This window comes from Diplotaxodon limnothrissa, linkage group LG2 (genome assembly GCF_057381915.1).
Source record: "Diplotaxodon limnothrissa isolate DT_005_m linkage group LG2, D_limnothrissa_male_GT1.1, whole genome shotgun sequence".
Lineage (NCBI taxonomy): Eukaryota > Metazoa > Chordata > Actinopteri > Cichliformes > Cichlidae > Diplotaxodon > Diplotaxodon limnothrissa.
Genome location: NC_140597.1, coordinates 30784887 through 30805018, shown reverse-complemented (window position 1 = coordinate 30805018; position 20132 = coordinate 30784887). Strand labels below are relative to the sequence as shown.

Genomic DNA, 20132 nt, shown 5'->3' with positions numbered 1-20132 from the left:
GAAGCCTCCCAGCCTGAAAGAAAATGTGAAGTCATCCCGAGTCACAGAAAATCAGCTGCAAACAAACAATAAAAGCTGAAGAGTTTCTGCCCATTAAAGGTTTATTTAAGAGTGTTTGTTTAGTAGAAAAAGCAATTTTGCTTTTTTTTTTAAAAGAAAAACCCCCTCATAAAGGTTTAAACATTAAAAGAAAAAATAAATCTGCTTTGTGTGGTTCAGTCACATGTCGGGAACAGTGAAAACAGTTCATAACTCAAGTCTACTCTGAGCTAGATAAAGTAATAAATAAATAACACACACATACACATTCAGATTTTGTGCATTGATAATTTTATTGCAAACAAGAGGATGATAAAATGAAGGCAGAAGTTTCTCAAATTGGTCTCATCTGTGTTCGAGAGGCGTCTTCCGCAGGGAGTTTGTGTCACATCGAGAGGTGCACAGCCACCAGGCACTGACAGCTGACACAAGAACAAAAGAGTCCCATTCAGACTCAAGGGTTTTGTGCAATTAGGGCGCCTTTAAAATCGTTTGCCCCGCTGGCCTTCAGATGAATCCTTATTGGCAGAGTGAAGAGCTGGAGAAAGCAAAAGCAGCAGTATAAGTACACGTCTTTTTATAGCTTCCCGCTAAAAGCTAAATGCATTAATATTCAGCTTGCAGCCCTGAAAAAGTCATCATTCTGAACTTTTCTTATCGCTTGCAGGTGCCTTGGGGAGGACTGTTGCAAGTCAGTCAGCTGGGGAGGCGTCTTGCTATATAGTGCTAGTCAGTCTGAGCTTCAATCCAGTGAGAAATAATGTATGGGCTTCTGTGTGAGAGTCATGACTTCATCAAGGAGTCTTACGGAGACGATGTGTGGAAGCTGGTCAGAGAGAGCAGATGTCAGGTGGGTACACTGGCATGGCTTTATGCTTTATAGTCATCCATGGACTAATAATATATTTTAGGTCTGTAGTGTGTGACTGCATCCAAGTCAACATGATAGCACTTTTATTCATTGCTCTGTCACTTTTGTCTGAAAGGTCATAGTCAACAGGCCAGAACAGCTTCTTCACCTAAGTCAGAGCGTTTGCATTTGCAGGTCTATATTGAGAGTTTCATTCCCCGGATTGCAAAGGCAGCATGTAGAGTGACAGCAACACCCCACAAGAGGCTGATGAACTCCTGGGGTGTCTGCTTCCTGGGTTTTGTTGAGAAATATGGTTATGACAGGATCCTTGAGGTGAGAAAAGATACAGATGACAAAACTGTCACGGCTGTTGTTCTGCTAGTGGGTGTTACATGAGTGTAATACCATGCAGCTTCTTCCATATCCAGAAGATATCGGTGGGTTTGGAATAGCTTGTGTAACTGCAATAAAGGACTAATAACACTTAGATATAGCTGGCGGACTAAAACATGGACTGTAAATGAAAGATATTCAGAGATAAGATGAAATAACATCAGATTGGATTATTTTTAAAATGGATGAAATATTCTGCATTAAACATCTTAAATGACTTTGTCCCTGTATGATTACTTTATTAAAAAAGTCAGAGTAACATGTGACTAAAGGTGTAATTTCTCTGTAGTTAAATTGCATTTCACTGTATTTTATCAGCTCTTTAGATTTTTCCCCACCTTATGGTAGAGATGTAGTAGGGATTCAGAACAGTGATGGTGAAAGGAAGAAAAAAAAGTTAGGCTTTGTTTCATCATTTTACGATTATTTAGGGATGCAACTTTGATGATTTGTTTTTTCTTGTAAGGCGGTGAGGGAGAACAATCCTCAGAGGGTTTATATTCATATGATAAAGGGACAATCCATCATGCACATCAACATAGTCAGGATTAAATAAAGCTAAAAAAAATAAAGATGTAAAAAGGCTAAATTAATCCAGTCCATAATACGGCCTGTGCTCTGAGAATTACAGCTTACTTATGATGTACGATGAGGAAATCTTGTTTTTCAGCAAAATTACCATGAAATTATGCATCACTTAAAACAACCTAGAATGTACTTAAATGTAATTACACTCTAATTTGTTTCCAGAAAAACCTGACTTGTCACCCCCTTATTCTAGTGTACCTACCTTAAAGTATTTGTAGGTAAATATAATTACATTAAAATTCAAATAAAATACAATGAATTTCCAGTTACTTACAAAGGGATTACACGCTTTGTTGCAGGGCACATTACAAAGGGTTTCCAAAGTCATTCTCTCTCCATCCAAGTGCTGTGCCGACACATACGTGACTTTGTCAATGGCCTTGATAACTTTCACGAATACCTGCTACCCCAAGGTGCAGCCGCCGACCTTCTTCTGCCAGGAGGAGGAGTGACCCTCCACTACAGGTCTGCTACAGCAGGGGTGGGGAGGTGGTTGGGGACTGACTGCAGCGTTGGGCTGGGGCAGACAGGAGACATAACAGACATAAAAGCTGGAGTAGAGACAAGGAAATGCTGCGTGGTTAATCTCTTTAGAAAGACATTAGATTTTCTTTGTCTGTCCCCTGCAGGAGTAAGCGATAGGACACTTTGCTAGGGGTCAGCTGAGGCAGATGTGGAAACAATTTTATGACACTGACATCCATGTGGAGGTGCTCTGTGAGCAGATGACTGGGGACTACTCCCATGTTACCATGAGGTGTGGAAACAGAGAAAAACATAGAAGATCAAGTGGTGGGAAGAACTCTTTATTTTCATTTATTGCAACTGGATACTTTTTTTTTTCTGCATGTATTTTGGAAGTGACAGTTAAGATATAATATAAAAACATGAAATCAGTGGTTACCAAATCCTCATGCCCCGCTGCCTTTTTCTAAAGTTAAGATCTTCATGCTTCTTTCAACACAGTTTTTTGAAAACTTAACTTTAAACTTTTAAAAGAAGCACTCATCTGCTTCACTACACAGGCTGAACTTTGATAACTCAGCCTACCGGCACATCATGAAAGAGGATGAGGAAAAGCAGAAAACCTTTCCCATTACTTCTGACTTCTTCTTTGAGGTCTTCCCCTTTAACAGACAGGTAATTATTTTAAATTGCCCCCTCTTTATATAACCGCTGGCAGTCTGGAATGAAATGAAGACACACTCACTGATCCTTTAAATGATTTAGGACATGGTGGTGCAAAATGTTGGCTCGAGCCTGGCTACAGTCTTCCCTGATCTGGATGGAAAGAAGTTCAATGAAACCTTCTTGGTGGCTCGCCCCCTTGTGGAGTTCACCTGGAACATGGTGAGAAATTTCAGACGGCAACAATGTTCTTGTTAACAGCAAATAAAGTTCAGACTAGACACTAGTTAGATTACAATGTAGTCTTTAAAATATGAGCTATTCAGAATACTGATCTAGTATTGTGTAAACAGATAATCTCCAATCCCAAAAATCTGTTTCAGATCATATTCAAGCAGCTAGCTAAGCGAGAGGAACCATCAAACCAAGACCGAAGCTTGTAAACAGTCACAGGGGTGTGTGTCTGATTTAGAGGACTTGTGGTTTAATCAGATATACTGTAGTCAGACACAAAGTAGTGCCTGGCTATTTAAATTTCATTCTTTTAAAGAAGTGTGCAGTTAAACTGTTAAACTGTCTGTTCTTGTGCAAGGGAATGAATATTTCACCTAGAGTGGAATCAAATTTTTGAGGTCCTGCAGTTGCAGAAATTCAACTCTTTGATGTTTTCAATTGACTTAATTTATTTGACCTGATCCAAGCCCGGGTAAAACACGTTCATGAGTCTCAGTGCTTCAGCTTGTTTATCCGCAGATTCTGACTATGAAAATGTCAGCTGCTCTGCTGATGTACATGTGGAGATCATGGCCTACCAGTCTGTCATCGGAGATGATTATAAAGGTCAAGTCCTCTCTGTTATTCGCAAAAATGTATGGCGAGACTCGTTGGGTTCTTCAAAATATTTATATATATTTTCAATACCTCTTTCTTTTCTTTTCAACATGAAACTGGAGCCAGTAGAAAGTTTCTGAAGTCCAAAGGCAGCCCAGAACAAAAGCTGAGACAGAGTCAGGCAAGCTTTCTCTCAGTTAGCGCTTCCTATGCCAAGCTGTTGTATCCAGCTTCACTCTGAACACACAGATATGAGGGTATTATCTGTTTTCATCAAACTGCCATCAAGAAAATGAATAAAACTACTTCCCCAAATGTCAAACTACTCTTTTAAAAAATGCTAAGTCCATTAAATTAAGATGACATTGTTATCACAGTGTGCAAACCATTATCCCCCGCTGAAATGTACTGCTGAGTATCTACAGTTAAAATCTAACCTAAAACACCTCTCTGAATGTTTGCTTTCTCACCGTTTGATTGCCCCTCTTTTAGGCGGTAACAGTGCTAATGCAATGGAGAGCTGGAGTGATGGGAGCTGCTGCCTCAAACTAAAAGGACAAATGAGATACATGCCAGAGTGGGAGTCCATCATCTTCCTGGGAACCCCTGTATAAAGCCTCACGTTCACCTCCAAAGACACAAACATGCACACACACCTACACACACACACACACACACACACACACACACACACACACACACACACACACACACACACACACACACACACACACACAGAAGGAGAACTTTATTAAAAGGCTGCAGTTGAAAAGTAAAACATTCTAAAAAGCAGCAAGAGCTAAAGTGAATTACGAGTGAGAAATAAAAGCCTGGGCAGTGAATCAAATCAGAGGCCCATTCTAACAGCACTTACCATGCATGAAATGAGCTGCTAATTAGCTTGTAATCAGACAGTGCAGCTCTTGTGAGCCTAATGGGAACCCATTTGCAATTGAGAGTGTTTTCCACTGAGTACATTACAAAAACACCCCCCTCCTCTTCTAAAACATTTTGTTTTCCAAGCAAAATGCCCTTATCCCTGTATTGACAAAGCTAGTGAAATATCAAATGCCACACCACACTGCTTACATTATTAATGTTGCAGGAAACTGAAAAAAATAAAAATAATAATGCATCCCATGATCACAGTTTTTATAATTTTATAAGTAATGATAGTATAATTTGATTTTATTACACATAACTACCACTATCATTGTTAATTAATGTATTTTTCCACCTCCACTGTCTTTCACTGCATGTGGAGGTTGGAGAGCCTCAATGTGATGTTTAAGACCGGCTTGTACATCAACGACCTGAGGCTGCACGACTCGAGCAGAGACCTGGTGCTGGAGGGAACGCAACAACAGTGAGAGGAGCTAAAGAGAGCTCTCATACAGGTACTTGGTGCTAAAGTGCAGCTGTATTCTGTATGAGTGATCGGCTCGCTTGTCAACCTGTATTATGCAAAGTTGCTCTAAAGCCCAGCTTTCAGTCTAGCAGAACCAGTTTACCAACCTTTTGCACAAACTAATACTTTTTCTCTCTTTCTTCTCACTGGGGAAAACCAGGAGCAAAGGCAGTCGAGTAAGCTGGAGGAGAGCGTGAAGTTGCTGGACTATGAGATGAAGAAGACTGAAGACCTTCTTTACAGGATGATGCAGAAAGGAGAGCTGGCTGTGAACACTTCGGCTGTTAGAAAATGCTGTTTTTCTACTGTCTGTACCAAGCTAAGCTAACTATTATTGCACACAGGTGGTACTGTCTTTGTACAACATGCTGGGAAAGAAACCTTGAAGGTAATAAAAGGTCATTTGTTTACAAATGTTCTGGTGAAAAATGTGGCTCCATGTCAAAGAAATGTTTCTTCTTCTTCCACAGAAAAAGGCAAGTGAATATATATTACCAGCATAACTTTGATAAATTTTACAATGTCTTCAGCGGACTCAGTTTGCCTCATCAATATTAGGATACAGACGCTGCCCTTAAATACTTGCCTTTAATTGGCTCTAATTAACTCTAAAAGAAATTGAGATGAAAGAAAATGGTCCATCTATAATGAAGAGGGGAGTACTGAGGGTAGCTGTCATAACAGCATGATTTGCTGTGGCTGCGCTAGGGAGTGAAGAAGGCCCCGAGACATGTGTGCTCTGTGCACTTACTCTAACTCACACGCATGTATGAAGCACTTAAAAAAGTCAAATTTTTTTTTCATTACATCTCCAATCTAGCATTTACTAAAGCATAAACTGAGCTGTTTATATTGTGAAGAGTTCCCAGACACTTTGTGTCTTTTCTCCCAGGTTTTCCGTGATGTGACCTTCCTCTTCAGTGACGCAGGGATTTACTCGCATTTGTAGCCACATCACACTGAGGCAGGTGGTCTCCATGCTCAACACCATGTACACCCTATTTGACACGCTCAGTGTGACACAACACATCTTTAACTTTTTTCTTTCTTATTGTAAAGCACTTTATACCCAAGTGTGTTTGGGTAAGAACACTTGTCCTTTATTATGCAGGTTGAGTACAGTGGAGATGCAGACACGGTAGTTGCTGTGACATGGCCTTAGACATGATGCACTCCATAGATCACCTCAAAGACCAATCTAACAGCAAAAACATACCATTTTTTCTTGGTGGGTAGAAGCTGCGTAAACTCCGGTGACAACAATCAAATACAATTTAATACAAGTTATGCTAACTTAAAATAAAGAAATTCTGTAATATTAATTATGGTAGTAGACATATTTATTTATTAATTTTAGGAAGCTTAGGGTAGTTAAAGGAAATATTATTGGAAAATTAAGGGAGAGGCGATAGAATCCCTCTTACATACACCGCACAGCTTTCTAAAGAATGCTTTAATGAATGTATGACAAGCAACTGGAAATGGGTCATTGGCTAGAAGCTATTCATCACTGCAGGTGTCTCAGTCATGGTGGATTGTTGCTAGCCAACTCTTGCAAAAAAAAGATCCACAAAAATAAAAGTCTGTGCATGATAATAATAACTGAAAAAAATACACAAATCAGGTTTAGACTGTACCAGTCCCACAACTTGTCAGTGTGGAAATGTTCCTTGCTCAGTATGTATGTATAGTCAGAATGTCTTTATTTAGTTATTGTTGGTAATTTGGGGGATTTTCTGGGGACTGATGACTCTGTCAATCAGGAGCTGCACATTCAGCGAAGCAGTGCCTCCTACAAGCACCTGAAAGGAAGCCACCTCATGTCTGAAAGGAGGGGCATCGTTAGCATCAAGGTCAGCGATCAAAACTCTCCCCATAGCAACGACACCTACTTCATTTGTTGCGCATAACGAGCCATTACAGAAACATGTAATCAATTATCTATTGCTGTGGAACAAATACGCATCATAGTTTAAATCAATTCAATACAATTTACCTCAAGAAATTGTTTAAAGTAGCAAATGACAGAAATAAGAACACAGGTCTCAAAAAACAGAGGATGAGGCAACGACGTAACAGTATTAAATAGTCTGAATGTTTAGAAAAGTATAACGGGTATGCCTGGATATTGTGGACAGGCCTTATGAGACCCAAAGACTGAGGGTTTCATTTGTGTTAATGGATGCCTACCAGCAAACAGAAAGGATAAACATTTATGAACCTCAGAAACACATGAAATAATAATAACTGACAATGTTTTGGCTCTGGGGAGTCAGCACACTCAGTATTCACAGCTGGTAATTGCAGTTTGCTTCTTGATTTACTGCTTTATCAGTGAGCCCGACTTTGAGGCTGTACATTCAGCGATAATACCGGCAAAGTGACTCCCAGAGGTTTCTGAGGCACCTGATTACACACACCAATCTCAAGAAAGCAACAGCAATTGATTTTTCATCAGGGAACTAAGAATCTGGCAGCTGCCATTTCACTTCCAAAGCAGAAATTGTGCCTGTGAATCTCTGTCTTTGAATATAAGTTTGTATGTTAGGTACATTTATGGTAGAAACCCCCCCCCAAAAAACAACAAAAACCATCAAATTTCTCTTCTTTTTTCTTCCCTTTGTACATTTACAAGGCAATGTTGAAATAGAAACATAGTGGCTGAAAGGCAAAATGGACAAGCATTGTAATGCTCAGGCAGCGTGTCCTCAGTTTGAGACAAGGACCATCAGTAAAGCCATCAGCAAGGCCACCATATTGGACCCTGAGGCCACAGGGGATGAGCAGGGACCGGTAAAGGTTCGGCTGAGACACGCTTGAATGGTGCGCACTCTCATTTGCTTTATTGCCACAGTCATTATCTCTGATTCCTCGAGGCTCTTTCTGTCTCTGCGCTCAGGTTTTCCCACTGGTACCAGGGGAAGACAAGGATGATGTCAAGTATGTTCGCTCTCATCGTATGAAAATGGAGATTTCAGGCCATTTTCTGGGGACTCGTTGAAGGAAAGCAGGATGGAGGAGATAACTGTTCATGAGTTGAGAGAAAAACTGTGGTGCAGGAATTTTTAAATTGCTGAATTAAATAAAAAGATTTTTTTCTTTTGCTTTTCATATATACACAGTTGAGTCAACCTTGCTGTTTTGTTATTAGGATGATTAAATAACGTCTTCCTTCTCCAGTCTTACTATAATGATGGTCTCCAGGACTCTCACCTTGATTGGGACTCGCGTGGGTCAGAGGACAGAGACGACACTGTGGTTCCCGCTGCTCCAAAAGTACCATGTGCTCTTTATCATGAATCATAAGATAGTAATGCAATCGAAGCTAAAATGCAGTCACGTAGAATTCAGAATGCTGAATATTAGCCTATAAATGACAGATAATGAAGATCATCTTGTGTTGATGTCTGTATATAAGCTGTAATGCTCAGAATTACTAGTGACCTCATGTGGTGTTGAATTTCCAATATGGAAATAATTCATTAAGCTCCAAAAGTGCACAAATTGATTTTATTATTAGTGTTAATTTGCTTCACGACTGAACAGACAAGTCTCAGTTTCAGCCACTAAAGCTCTGTAAGCTTGTGTCTTCCAGCCAGACACAAGCTCAGTAATTTCCTGCACTCCTTGTTTTTGCTGCATCCAAATGTGATGTCTTGATTCACCCTTTAAACAACCTCTCTCCCCCCACCCTGTCCCTTCTCCTTTCTCTCTTTCATTTGTTAGAAACACACAGCAGTGGCACAATAAAATCACCTGTCACCTCAGTGAAAATAAAGCACGATGGCTGCTGGGCTGGGTGCCAATGCATTTATTATTGTTTTTCTTGTGATTCAGTGGCATTCAGACTCATGTGCACATATATTATACATATATTCAACAGATTTTTATTGGACACAATAGCTATGGATCTATGACATTTAAGTGCATTTGGATTCGTCTTACCTAAACTCATGTGAGCTTAGGAGGAATCCTACTAACAATACTGTTTTGGAATTATGCTTTCATTGCACTGCTACTGCAGGAAATTCCCAAGAAAGCTTAATCACAACCACATGACAATTATCTTGGTCTGGCATCACAGTCAGACAACATTCCCTACTGACTGGTTATCAGATGAGCTGCACTTATATGTGGCGTCCTCATGATCTAGGCTGCATCCGTTATCTGCATGCGAGTCTTTAAGCGACGTACTGATGGAGCAATGGAAGCAGAAGGCGTAGAAAAAGGCTGAAAGGAGCAGGAGAAAGACCACGCAAAAAATGACCACAATCAGGAGGGTGGATCCTTCTATGTGAAAGCGCTCACGTGGCAGAAGTGCTGTGGTGGTCAGGAGGCTGAAAGCTGTCGGGCTCGCGTCAAACCTGGGATGGGGAGTGAGTGTTGGGAAGGGCGGCTTCATGGAAGACAGGTAGGCATCTTCTGGCATGATGGATATGTTCCGTCAGTGGGTTTTGGAAGGTTTTGTTGTGGCCTTAAACAAACCAACCAACAAACAAACAACAAAACATTTTAACTAGCGTAAAATGAATGAATCCAAGTGGAGTTTAAAAGCAAGATAAGCATACAGTATATGCAGTGATAAGCCAACCTGTTGAAAAGACAACATTTGGCAATAGAAACAGTTATTTTGAATCTCTATTAATGTAATGACATTTTGTAAATTGTTAACCCTTTCAAATGTAAACATTAGCTTTCTGTTCTGTATTTTTAAACTGGCAGGTTAATGAACACACAGACAACCAAACACAGAAAAAGTTTTTTGATTCCTACCTGCAGTGTGTAGTTGCAGTGTTGTGGTCCAGTTTCTGTGCAGGATTCAGGATTTCCTTGGTAAAGGAGGTAAGGCGAGCTTTGGGGAAATGAAAGAAATGAAGGAAGGGAGAGAGAGAAAGGGCTATACCGAGGAAGAGCGGCAGCTGCTTCTGGACCAGGGATAACAGGGATGGTTGCTATGGCAACACTTGCCAAGGGGCTACTTGCATGAGAGTGACATCATGTCTCTTTAAGATTAAAACACGTTTTATTGTATAGAAATTAGGAGATTTTTACATTTTAAACAATCCAGAGGTAAAGCCACTAAATTGTTGCCCAGTAACCTGAATGAAATACATAATTTATTTTGTATTTACAGAAAGCAATAAAAGCATATGCTCAATCACACTTGACCTTTCAAACAGCAAACAAAATCAGAGGAATTAGAGAGTGTCAGATCACTTATGTGCAAATAGAGGACTCCCCGTCTGCCACAAGAGTGATCCGACCCTCTAATGCTGCCACCTGTGGGCGAAAGAAGCAGCACTGAAAAGTCCATTGCAAACCTCATTTCTCCACCAAAGACTGTACATGAAAAGAACTCAACGCCCTCCCAGCCCCTGCACTGTCTGGTCCCTTTCAGACTGCCATAAGGTTCTTTAGTACAACTTGTAATTGGTCCCACACACCCCTGCTGTGCTCCCTCAAAAGACATTGAATGTTTTAAGGCTTGCTCCAGTATTAGTCACCATGGAGATGACTCACTTAATCAGCCAACATCTAGCGTTTTGTTAACACTTACCAAGTAAACAAACATACATTTAATTTTTCAGAACTACTCAAAAATGTCAGACTAAAAAAAACAAAACAAAAAAAAGGGGTGGGTGGGGGATATTAATTTGCATAATTTAATGCAGAGCAGAACACACGGAGTAAAGCCTGCCAGCTGATGTGATTTTAGAGTGCTTTCAGATGGCTAATTGCGGCTCCAAACAATAGAAACAAAAGATCCATTAAATCCAACTGCAGCAAAAGCAGGGCCAAAATGGCTGAATAGAGGACTTAGCTTACACCAAGGTCAGCGTAAAGGACAAATATGTGGAGAATGACCACAGGGGTAACTGCTCGAGTACCAGGACAGATTAACTGATTCAGGAAGTACCTTTTTTTTTAACACATCTCAAGACAGAACTTGAATAGTAGATGAGACTATATGCATTTCTGCTTGAATGCCGTGCATTCACAGCTGGATGTGAGATGTGTCATATGACCAACCACCACCGTTAGAGCAGCTAGACAGGTCGCACGCTAATACAAAAGTCTTGGAATTAACATAGAAAACATCTGAAGAAAAAGAATCCCTGCCGAAAATGTAGACAACCCCTCTCTGTGTAATTTCCTTCTCTCTGTTGTTCCGCTGTGACTCAAAGATTTGATATCTTCTTCTGCCACGCAATGTGAGTGTGTAATTGTAAACCCTCTTCCCTCCAACTTCTCGCTTTTCAATGAGCCCCTCACTCACTGTACGGTGTAAGTGCTTGTCATCGTAGAGTGGAAATAAAAGCAAGATGACAGCTGAGCAGGGGCAGATCAGCTCGTTATTGTTCCTCTTGTCACTCAGGAGATGATTTACAGTCACATTTGTGTGTTTCTGTCACTGACAGCTATTATCTGACCCGTAAATGCCTTTATTGTCTGTGCATGCATGCATTCGTGCTTGGACAATCTGATTACTGATGGCTACATTTGATTTGAAAACAAGGAAACACAATGGCAGAAATGACTAATTGTTTTATTTGTTAAAAATCTCATGACACATACATTACACTCACACTGAGCTGGTGTTTGTGTAACTGACAGACCACTACATAACTACACACTCAGCTTTTCCTTCCCCCAAGAAAGCACACAGTTTGAAGAGACGAGGATAAAAGAGGGAACAAAAATATATTTTTTAAGGACGGAAGAATGACCAATGTATGCCTAATTGACTTACTGGGGCTAAAATGTGTCTTTATATTGGCTAATTTTGCATAAAAATGTCAGAAATTGTAAAAATAAACTTGTTTTTTAAATCTGTAAGGGGAGCTGAATCTGTTATAAGTGAAGTCTGGAGATATTACATGAAACATATATATTTTTTAAAAATTCCCTTATGTGATCTCTGCACTGTTTCACTCCGATCGGTTTTGCTTGGGATGATGATTCACTTCTTCTTATTCACAATGTTGTTACAAATCCAGTCCATCCCATCCTAATGGAGAAATGAAGACAAAAGAAAATGATCCAAACGATCCAAGCATGGAAAACAACACAAAACCATCAAATTAATCACGTTAAAGACTTCACTGAAAGAAACAGGGTCTCTGTTTCAATTGATTGTGGGCCCAGTGAATAAAGGAGGGACATGCAAAGCATTTGTTGCCAATTAGATTCCATATGAGGGAGAAATCAATAAATCAAAGTCAGGTCTGACCTGAACTCCCTCGCCAGAAACAGCAGAGCAGGCCTGAATCTGCCACTCGCGGTCCCGATACGTGTGCAGGTTGAGCCCCTCGGCGATCTCGCTGGCCGGTGATGCTGTGGCCAGATCCTGCTTATTGGCAAAGATGAGCAGCGGAACGCCCTTCAAATTCTCCTCGTCAGTCAGCTCGGACAGCTCCTGCACATACACACATAGGTGCAACTTTTGATTCTATTTTGTGCACAATAGCATTACCGTTAGTAATAAGGCTGTTAGTAAAAGGGTTTAGACACTCACCAGCCCCGTCTCTTCAAAACGCTTCTTGTCCGCACTGTCAATAACATAAATCTAAAAGAAGAGACATGTTACAGTGTTATCACATCCACATTTTCTGAAAGTTTACATTTTATTATCTGCAAGAAATTATTGTTAAAAAATACTAGAGAAGAATGTGGTCACATCATGTCCAAAACATCCTTAAAGAAGTGTTTAATCTCTGCTTATATGTGGGATAGTGTCCTGAGGGTTAAAAAGATATTAAAATAACATAAAACTTCTCTACTTTACTGTGTTATTGATTTAAAATGGCTTAAAGTGACCTACTCACCAACAAGTCTGTGTTTTCCAGATACTTTTTCCAGAAGGGCCTGATCTTTCTTTGTCCTCCGATGTCCCAAACGTTAAGTTTCATCCCATGGGAGGCAACACTCTTTATGTTGAAGCCCTTAAGAAAAAACACAGCACCTAGAGTCACTGCCCTGCCTTCAATTTAAAAGCTGTTTCCACCTGATAAGGTAATTCATGAAGTGTCACTGTACTTGATCAGTGGTTACACTCAGTTGTTTATAAGGATATGGTTGCTCTTCATAACACAACACCTCTGTTTCAGTTGGCAAAGTTGTATAACAACTTTATCCCGAGGGCCATCCGAGGAGCAAATCTGAGGATAAGACTCGAAGGATCAAGGTAAGTGTATGTGTTCATGTGTCACGTCTGATTTAGCTTCGACTATTGCCATACTGGACTGCGTCCTCCCTCCCTGGTGTCTGATGAGCTTTCACACTTGCCCAGTACCGGACCTGGCAGTACATCAACTCAGTGTTGGCTTGTCTCGGTAGAGTAATACAAGGTCATTAGATAACGACATTAGAGCTTAGATAAATACATCAGAGGGAGATGAGAGAAAAAAAAGAGAAAAGGAGAGAGAGAAGCAGTCATAACGCCAACCAGGATGTTCTCAGAAAATGTGTGGAGAGCATGCAAATCAACAAGGTCATGTCGGGCTACAGTTTATCTCGCGATGAAGGGTTATTTAACAGTGTAACAGCGTGATCTGACAAATCTGGTTAAAGCATGTGTGGTGTGAGGCCAATGATTGCATTTTACTGTGTGGGTCAGGAAAACAAGGGTCATCTGAGTCTCATTACTTCAAATGTGCTCTGATTTAGCAGATATCACAGTTTCCTTCCACATATAGCTTTGCAAAAACTGCATAAAAATCACTTGCAGCAACAAAAACATGATATTCCAGAAACACGCTTCGCCGATCCATCAGCTGTTTGTAACACTTCCTACGTCCATCAGCGCGAACTATCACATGACCGCATGACCTGCCCGAAACCGGAAGTGACGTCATTTTGCGGAAATGTAGTTTTTTACGATCGGGCCCTTATGAGCTTGTGTTTTACTTGTTATGTGTTTTAAAAAGTTATGTTTGAGTTTATGACTTTCTGTGTCGTTTCTGGGATGCTTAGGACTCATATTGCACTGCTGGAAATAGTTTATTTTGATGCATATGCTGTTATTTTGCAAATTTGCACTATAATATTTATTTTCGTTTTTCCTGCAGTATATAAAAATTGGTGTATTTCAAAAATAAAACTATGAAGACACTCAAAATAAATTTCCTGTGGTGGGAAACTAGTTTGTGTAACTTTTTTGTATTTACAGTTTTGAGGGATAAGCCTCTTAAATTTCTCTAACTAGAAATATATGTTAAAAAAACAAAAACGATTTTCAATTTTTTTGTAGTTTATTGCACTTTTTTGCAATTTATGTAATTACTATGCACCTAATGCAGACATATTATTAAAGTTTGGGCTATAATGGTTGTATTGATGTATAGCAACTTGAAATGCTCCCAAAAATGGCTCCACAGCATGTAAAAATATAATATAAGCTCTGGCGAACTTGGTTCTATGGTAGGTCTTAAAGGGTTAAACAAGGAGATGAAAACACAATGATCAGCATGTGTTCTAATGTTATAGAGCGGATGCACACTGCTTTTTGAACACATAACTTCCTCTCACCTGCGTTGGCGTGATAGTGTTCACATCCTCAGAGGCGAGGCTTTTCAGCAGGGTGGTCTTGCCAGCGTTGTCCAATCCTAGAAGCACTATCCTGACCTCCTGCTCTGTGGATCCCTTCAGTTTCTCTATGACAGAGAGTAAGCCCTGTGGAGAGGCATGGGGCAGGAGGGGCAGGCAGAGCAATAAGGCAAAGAAACTGTCAAGCATCGACTCCCTCAGAACTGAATAATAATTAAATTAAAGCATAAAGCCAGCCAACTTTGTATGTAAATGTGAGTAATTAATACAGTCAGGTTATTGAGAACTAAACACAATTTGAGAGTGCATCTTTAGCCTGGGCCAATGAACTGCTTTGTAATTTAAAAGAAAGTAATCCAGACTAAAGTCTAATGGCTTATTCCTTTTCTCCTTTTTCTTCTTTTTTTTTACGAAGTTTGTGAAAATTCAGCTCTGTAGTCTTTACATAATCCTTCTGAAAAACAGGAACCAAATGGCAGCCGTCACATTATTTTGTCCCAGCCCTAACCTTTGGAGGCAAACAGAAAATACTTATGTACAATGCATCCTTTTTTCTTGGGTGCATTGTTTCTCTCATAAAAAACAACAACACTAATCACACTATTACTATCCAAAAAACAAAATTACATGAATAGACAAAAATAGCTTTAGCCTCTCAAAACAAAATCCCACTGACCTCTTTCTGATTTGAGGCCAAAGCTCCCCTCACAGAGGCCTACTTGTTTTTCTTCCTCAGTTTTTGAAAAGACTGTATTGCTACCACAGACACCCTGTGAGGATCACTGTGTTGCTTTATTTAGAGAAGCACTGGTGTAAAAAATAGCTCCATTCATATAGCTGTACATTAATGTGATTAGTCTGCAGGGTTGCACAACTGCAGACAGTGCAGCAAGGCTGCCATATTGTTGACTACAGGCACCATAGTTTTCAACATTTCATTTGCATTTCTGGTTAACTGTACAATAAAGAGATTCCATTCCATTCCAAGAGATTCAGGAGTAAAATCTTAGTTACTGTTCTGTATTAACACAAGGAGTTCAGATAATCCATCGTGTCTGTGAGCTGCAAAGACACACAACACAACCGCAAAATACTTTATGTCTCATGGCCCACTGTTCAGGTCACAGCTACTTGTAAAACCTCTTTTTTATGCAGACTCATAAGGTTATCATTTGAGTTTGTAAGTCTTGCTGCTCCAAATCAGGTCACCTACCTTTTGAGCTTCTCCCATGTTGGTGTGTTTCCTGTGGCGTGGCTGGAGGGCTACAGCTCCATTCTCCAGTGAAGCTCACACACAGGTGTGTTAGCTATCCAGTCACCCAGCTATCCAGGAAAGGGACCAGCAGCCTCTGTCTTTTTCCCTTCCTTCTCAGTAAACCTGGGTGGGTTACGTGATGCGTTTATGTGATAGTAATGTCTACCTGGACATGAACTGCTCCTCAATGTAACTGTAGAGTTACAAGAAGGAAGAGAGGCAGGGCGTATGGGACTGGGATTAAGAGGCCAGAATTAGCCCTAGGCATCCATGCAAAGGCAACCCCATCCCCCTCCTCCCCCTTCCTCTGTCCATCCCTCCGTCTCCACTTTGCAGTGGCTTTACCTGGATTATCCCTTAGCCACCTGTTATAGAAGGAAACTGAATAAACAGTCCTTCCTGACCCACTCATACATGCGGATAAATAAGTTTTTGCCATATGGCCGGGAGGGGAACCCCCCCAAAACACTGCTAATGCCAGGCACTCTGGCAGCATGAAGACCGAGTTTAACACTTAAACTTCAAATCATTGCATCCTGACATTGAATCGAGGCACCTAACGCTATTACTATGTTCATAAGTCAATCTTCAAATCCCACATTCATCCCTCTCATGGATAGGAGTAGACAGCATTACACTCCCATATATCCATTACATGCAAGCCACTGTAAAGCTGAGCAGTGTGTGCCACTGTGAGTGGAGCATTCAGCAGGATTAGTGCGAGCATGCCAATCCTGTGTGTGGATTAAAACATTTCTAGGTTCTTTTTTTTTTTAAACTGAGCAAACTAACAGAAATGCAACGCTACATTGTGGAAAAGTGTGACTTTAACTGATTAAACACGCACACATGCACTCAAAAACAGAGATTAAAGAGTATTTATTCAATTTGTGAGCATTCAAAAGTCTGAAATATCAAAAAGATAAATATATATTATGTTGCATAAGATCAGAATTTATTATATCAAAATATGATAGAATGTTTTCTTTTTAGGACTCTCTGGGTGTGACAGGATATGGCCCACCAGCAGCCTGTCCAGCCTGTCTCTGTCTCACCCTCTCCCTGTGTTTATCTGCAGAGAGAGAGCATTCAAATCAGTCAGATGTGTCATTCTGAGTTCTGATGTGTAGATAGATTCAAGATCATCAACGATATTGTTCAAAGTTGTAACTGAAGGCACCAGCCTGTTAGCTTAGCCTCGCACAATTACTTGTAATGCGGCAAAAACAGCCTGTTTTCACCCAGACATTCATAATAAGCATCAAAATTTGTTGTATTTTATTGATAGTCATATCATGATAGTTAAGTTAGTTAAAACTAGAAAAACTTCTTTCTTTCTTTCTTTCTTTCTTTCTTTCTTTCTTTCTTTCTTTCTTTCTTTCTTTCTTTCCTTCTTATTGTTGTCTAATACCACAGACATCTTAAAATGAGCTCTTACCACTGTCTCTTTTCAGCTTACACTTCATAATCAGTCCCATAATCAAAACAAGGGCCAAAGCTGCAACACCACAGACCACCAAGATGATCACAGTGTTGTCTGGACAATGACACACACATAGACAAATACACAGGAAGTGAAGACACATGGTATCAAGGGCTGTTGATAGCATGCCATTATACACATTTCTAAAATCATAACATATAACAGAAGTATACAGATGGATGGACTTACTTTTTACAGACAGTGTGTATGGTTTAGAATCACAACAGTAACGGGAGCAGTTTACTGAGCAGATGTATATGTCAGAAATTGAAAGGGCACTTTGGATAAGAAAGGTCTTATTATTTTCTTTTTGTTCGACCGCCTTATTTTTCTTCCACTGAAAAGTCACAGTTGAATTTTCACATTTTTCATTGCATGTGAGAGTGACGTCGTCACCCTCATTTGGGCTGGATGGCTCGCTGCTGATGAACACTTCATCTGATGGGCAGAGTAAACATGAAAAGCGAGGAAAGCAACAATAAATAATGTTAGGTAATTAGAGTGTGCTCTGTTATAATCCATTGCTTCAGACAAAGGTATTCTCAAATGTTACATTCAGTGCATTGTTTAAATGTTGCTCCTAAAGAGAAAAAAAATGAAGAAGAATGAACACTGTCACATTCAGCATTATTAAAAAAAAGAAATTTAAACGTAATCTGGTCGACTTTCTTTACTCTTAAAGATTTAATTTTAGAGATACGCAATTATCAAAGAAAAAAAAAGCTTATCAATATTTAATTTATATTTCATTTTAGTGTCAGACACAACCTTAGGCTGTTATCACACCTCTCTACCAGTTGCAGTCTATTCAAGTTCACAGGATTTATAAAAAACAAACAAACAAAACAAATAAAAACAAAGTGAGGACTAACCATTACACAAAGTGCTGTTTTCACATTTCGCATAAGTATCTATGAGAAAAACAGATGAAAAAAAATAACGTCAGGAACATTTTTCCAATGCATCTCATTTTGCATTTTATTGGCAGGCAATGTTCAGGCACATTAGCTGCGACATGACATTTCCAGATGTACAATTTTCCTTTTCCCCCATCTGCCATAGTTTACCCTGTGATGGTACATTTCAAAAACTCAACAGTAACACAGGCAGTCAGTACCAGCTACGATATCAGAATATAGAGCGAATTATTTAGAGCTAAACTGGCACATATACAAACAGAGAACAAGAAAATATAGACATATATACATAAATGTAGGTGAGTGCTTACCAGAGAGGAGATAACCAAGCATGAGATAAATGATAACCATTCTCTACTAGAACAGACTGGATTCACAACCGTTAAGAACAGTCTGAGAAATTAATGTCATTAATATCTAAAAAAAAAGAGCATATAGAAAAATAGGAAGAACAAGTTTCATAGCAATGAAATACTTTAAAACTTTTAGACAAAGCATTAAATATATTTTTAAAGTTATACATATAATACGTAATGCTCTTACCTGGATTGCCTCTGACACACAGACCAGAGTGATGACCCGCTCTGCTTTGCTTAACTGAATAGTCTTTGCATCAGAAGAGGCACGGCAAAACTGATTCTAAACACTGATAGCAATGCAAATATATTCATCCCTGGAATATTATAGCATGAACAAAGCAGCTGTTTGTTGTGAAGGTGCATGTGACGACAACGATGACGGTAAAGCCGCCGCTGCTGCTTTCATGTAACATTGAGTGACGTTTAGGTCAAAATGATGAGATTTCTTCAGCTCTGATCAAAACACCCAAAACATAAGGACACATGCTGAGAGATGGAGCTGTGCTCTAATATAGCCTGTTATCAGGGAAACATTGGTTTACTTAGGCAAACTACCCTCTGCCTCTGTGCACACAGTTTATTATGACACATACTAAGATGAACTTTTCTAAGAATTTGGAAGAATAAATCCAAAATGATTTAGTTTAAAAGGCACCTCAAAAATACATTACTGCCTTTTACTGAAATCATGCATTACTTTAAACAGTGACTTATTCAAACAGTGGCCACTAGAGAGTGCTGCTCATCACAAAATCGTATTCATTTTTTTCTGAAGGGCTCCCGTGCAGCTAAATGGTCTACCATTGATTGATTGATTGATTGATTGATTGGTAATTTATTTCAACATGTGAACAATATACAAGTACATTTAGAAAAGAAATGAGAGAAAAAAAATATACTATACAAATTACATACAAAAAAACATTCTGATTAATTTACATGTTGAAAGGGAGTGGGAAGAAGTATACACTTATTTAATCCCACCCCTGTCCCATAAATTATCAGTGAATATTTAGTCAGCTTCCTTACTGATATAATTTGTAATAAAAATAGTGAACAGATTTCTGATATACTATATACTATAATATCACATCATGAATTTTTTGTTTGTTTGTTTTTAAATAGAGACATTCACTTAATTTAAATATTTTCCTTTTCTTTATAGATCGAGAAGATCATATTTTTATAACTCTTTTTGAACAGTTTTATGTTTGGACATTGCTTTAATTCCATATTCAGTTTGTTCCATAGTTTCACTCCTTGAACAGAAACACAAAAGCCTTTTCTTGTAGTACGTACCTTCATTGTTTTGAAGTTACAAAAACCCCTTAA

The 20132-nt window shown here is 39.4% G+C and overlaps 1 protein-coding gene across 1 annotated transcript; it reads right to left on the bottom strand.

Moving 5' to 3' along the window:
• Window positions 1-12151: 12151 nt before the first annotated feature.
• Window positions 12152-16017, bottom strand: arl3l1 (ADP ribosylation factor like GTPase 3, like 1). The gene is made up of 6 exons (XM_085370681.1): window positions 16000-16017; window positions 14769-14912; window positions 13067-13183; window positions 12757-12807; window positions 12472-12657; window positions 12152-12249 (listed from the first exon to the last, which is right to left on the bottom strand). The coding sequence occupies exons 1-6, from the start codon at window positions 16015-16017 to the stop codon at window positions 12202-12204; spliced, it is 564 nt and encodes a 187-aa protein (XP_085226807.1). The 3' UTR covers window positions 12152-12201.
• Window positions 16018-20132: the final 4115 nt, after the last annotated feature.

Excerpts from the sequence above, each read along its gene's own strand:
- arl3l1 (XM_085370681.1), bottom strand. Across the intron at positions 12,658-12,756 it reads GTTTTGAAGAGACGGGGCTG|GAGCTGTCCGAGCTGACTGA; the intron begins GTGAGTGTCTAA and ends GTGTATGTGCAG. Across the intron at positions 12,250-12,471 it reads TTTCTGGCGAGGGAGTTCAG|GATGGGATGGACTGGATTTG; the intron begins GTCAGACCTGAC and ends TTTCTCCATTAG.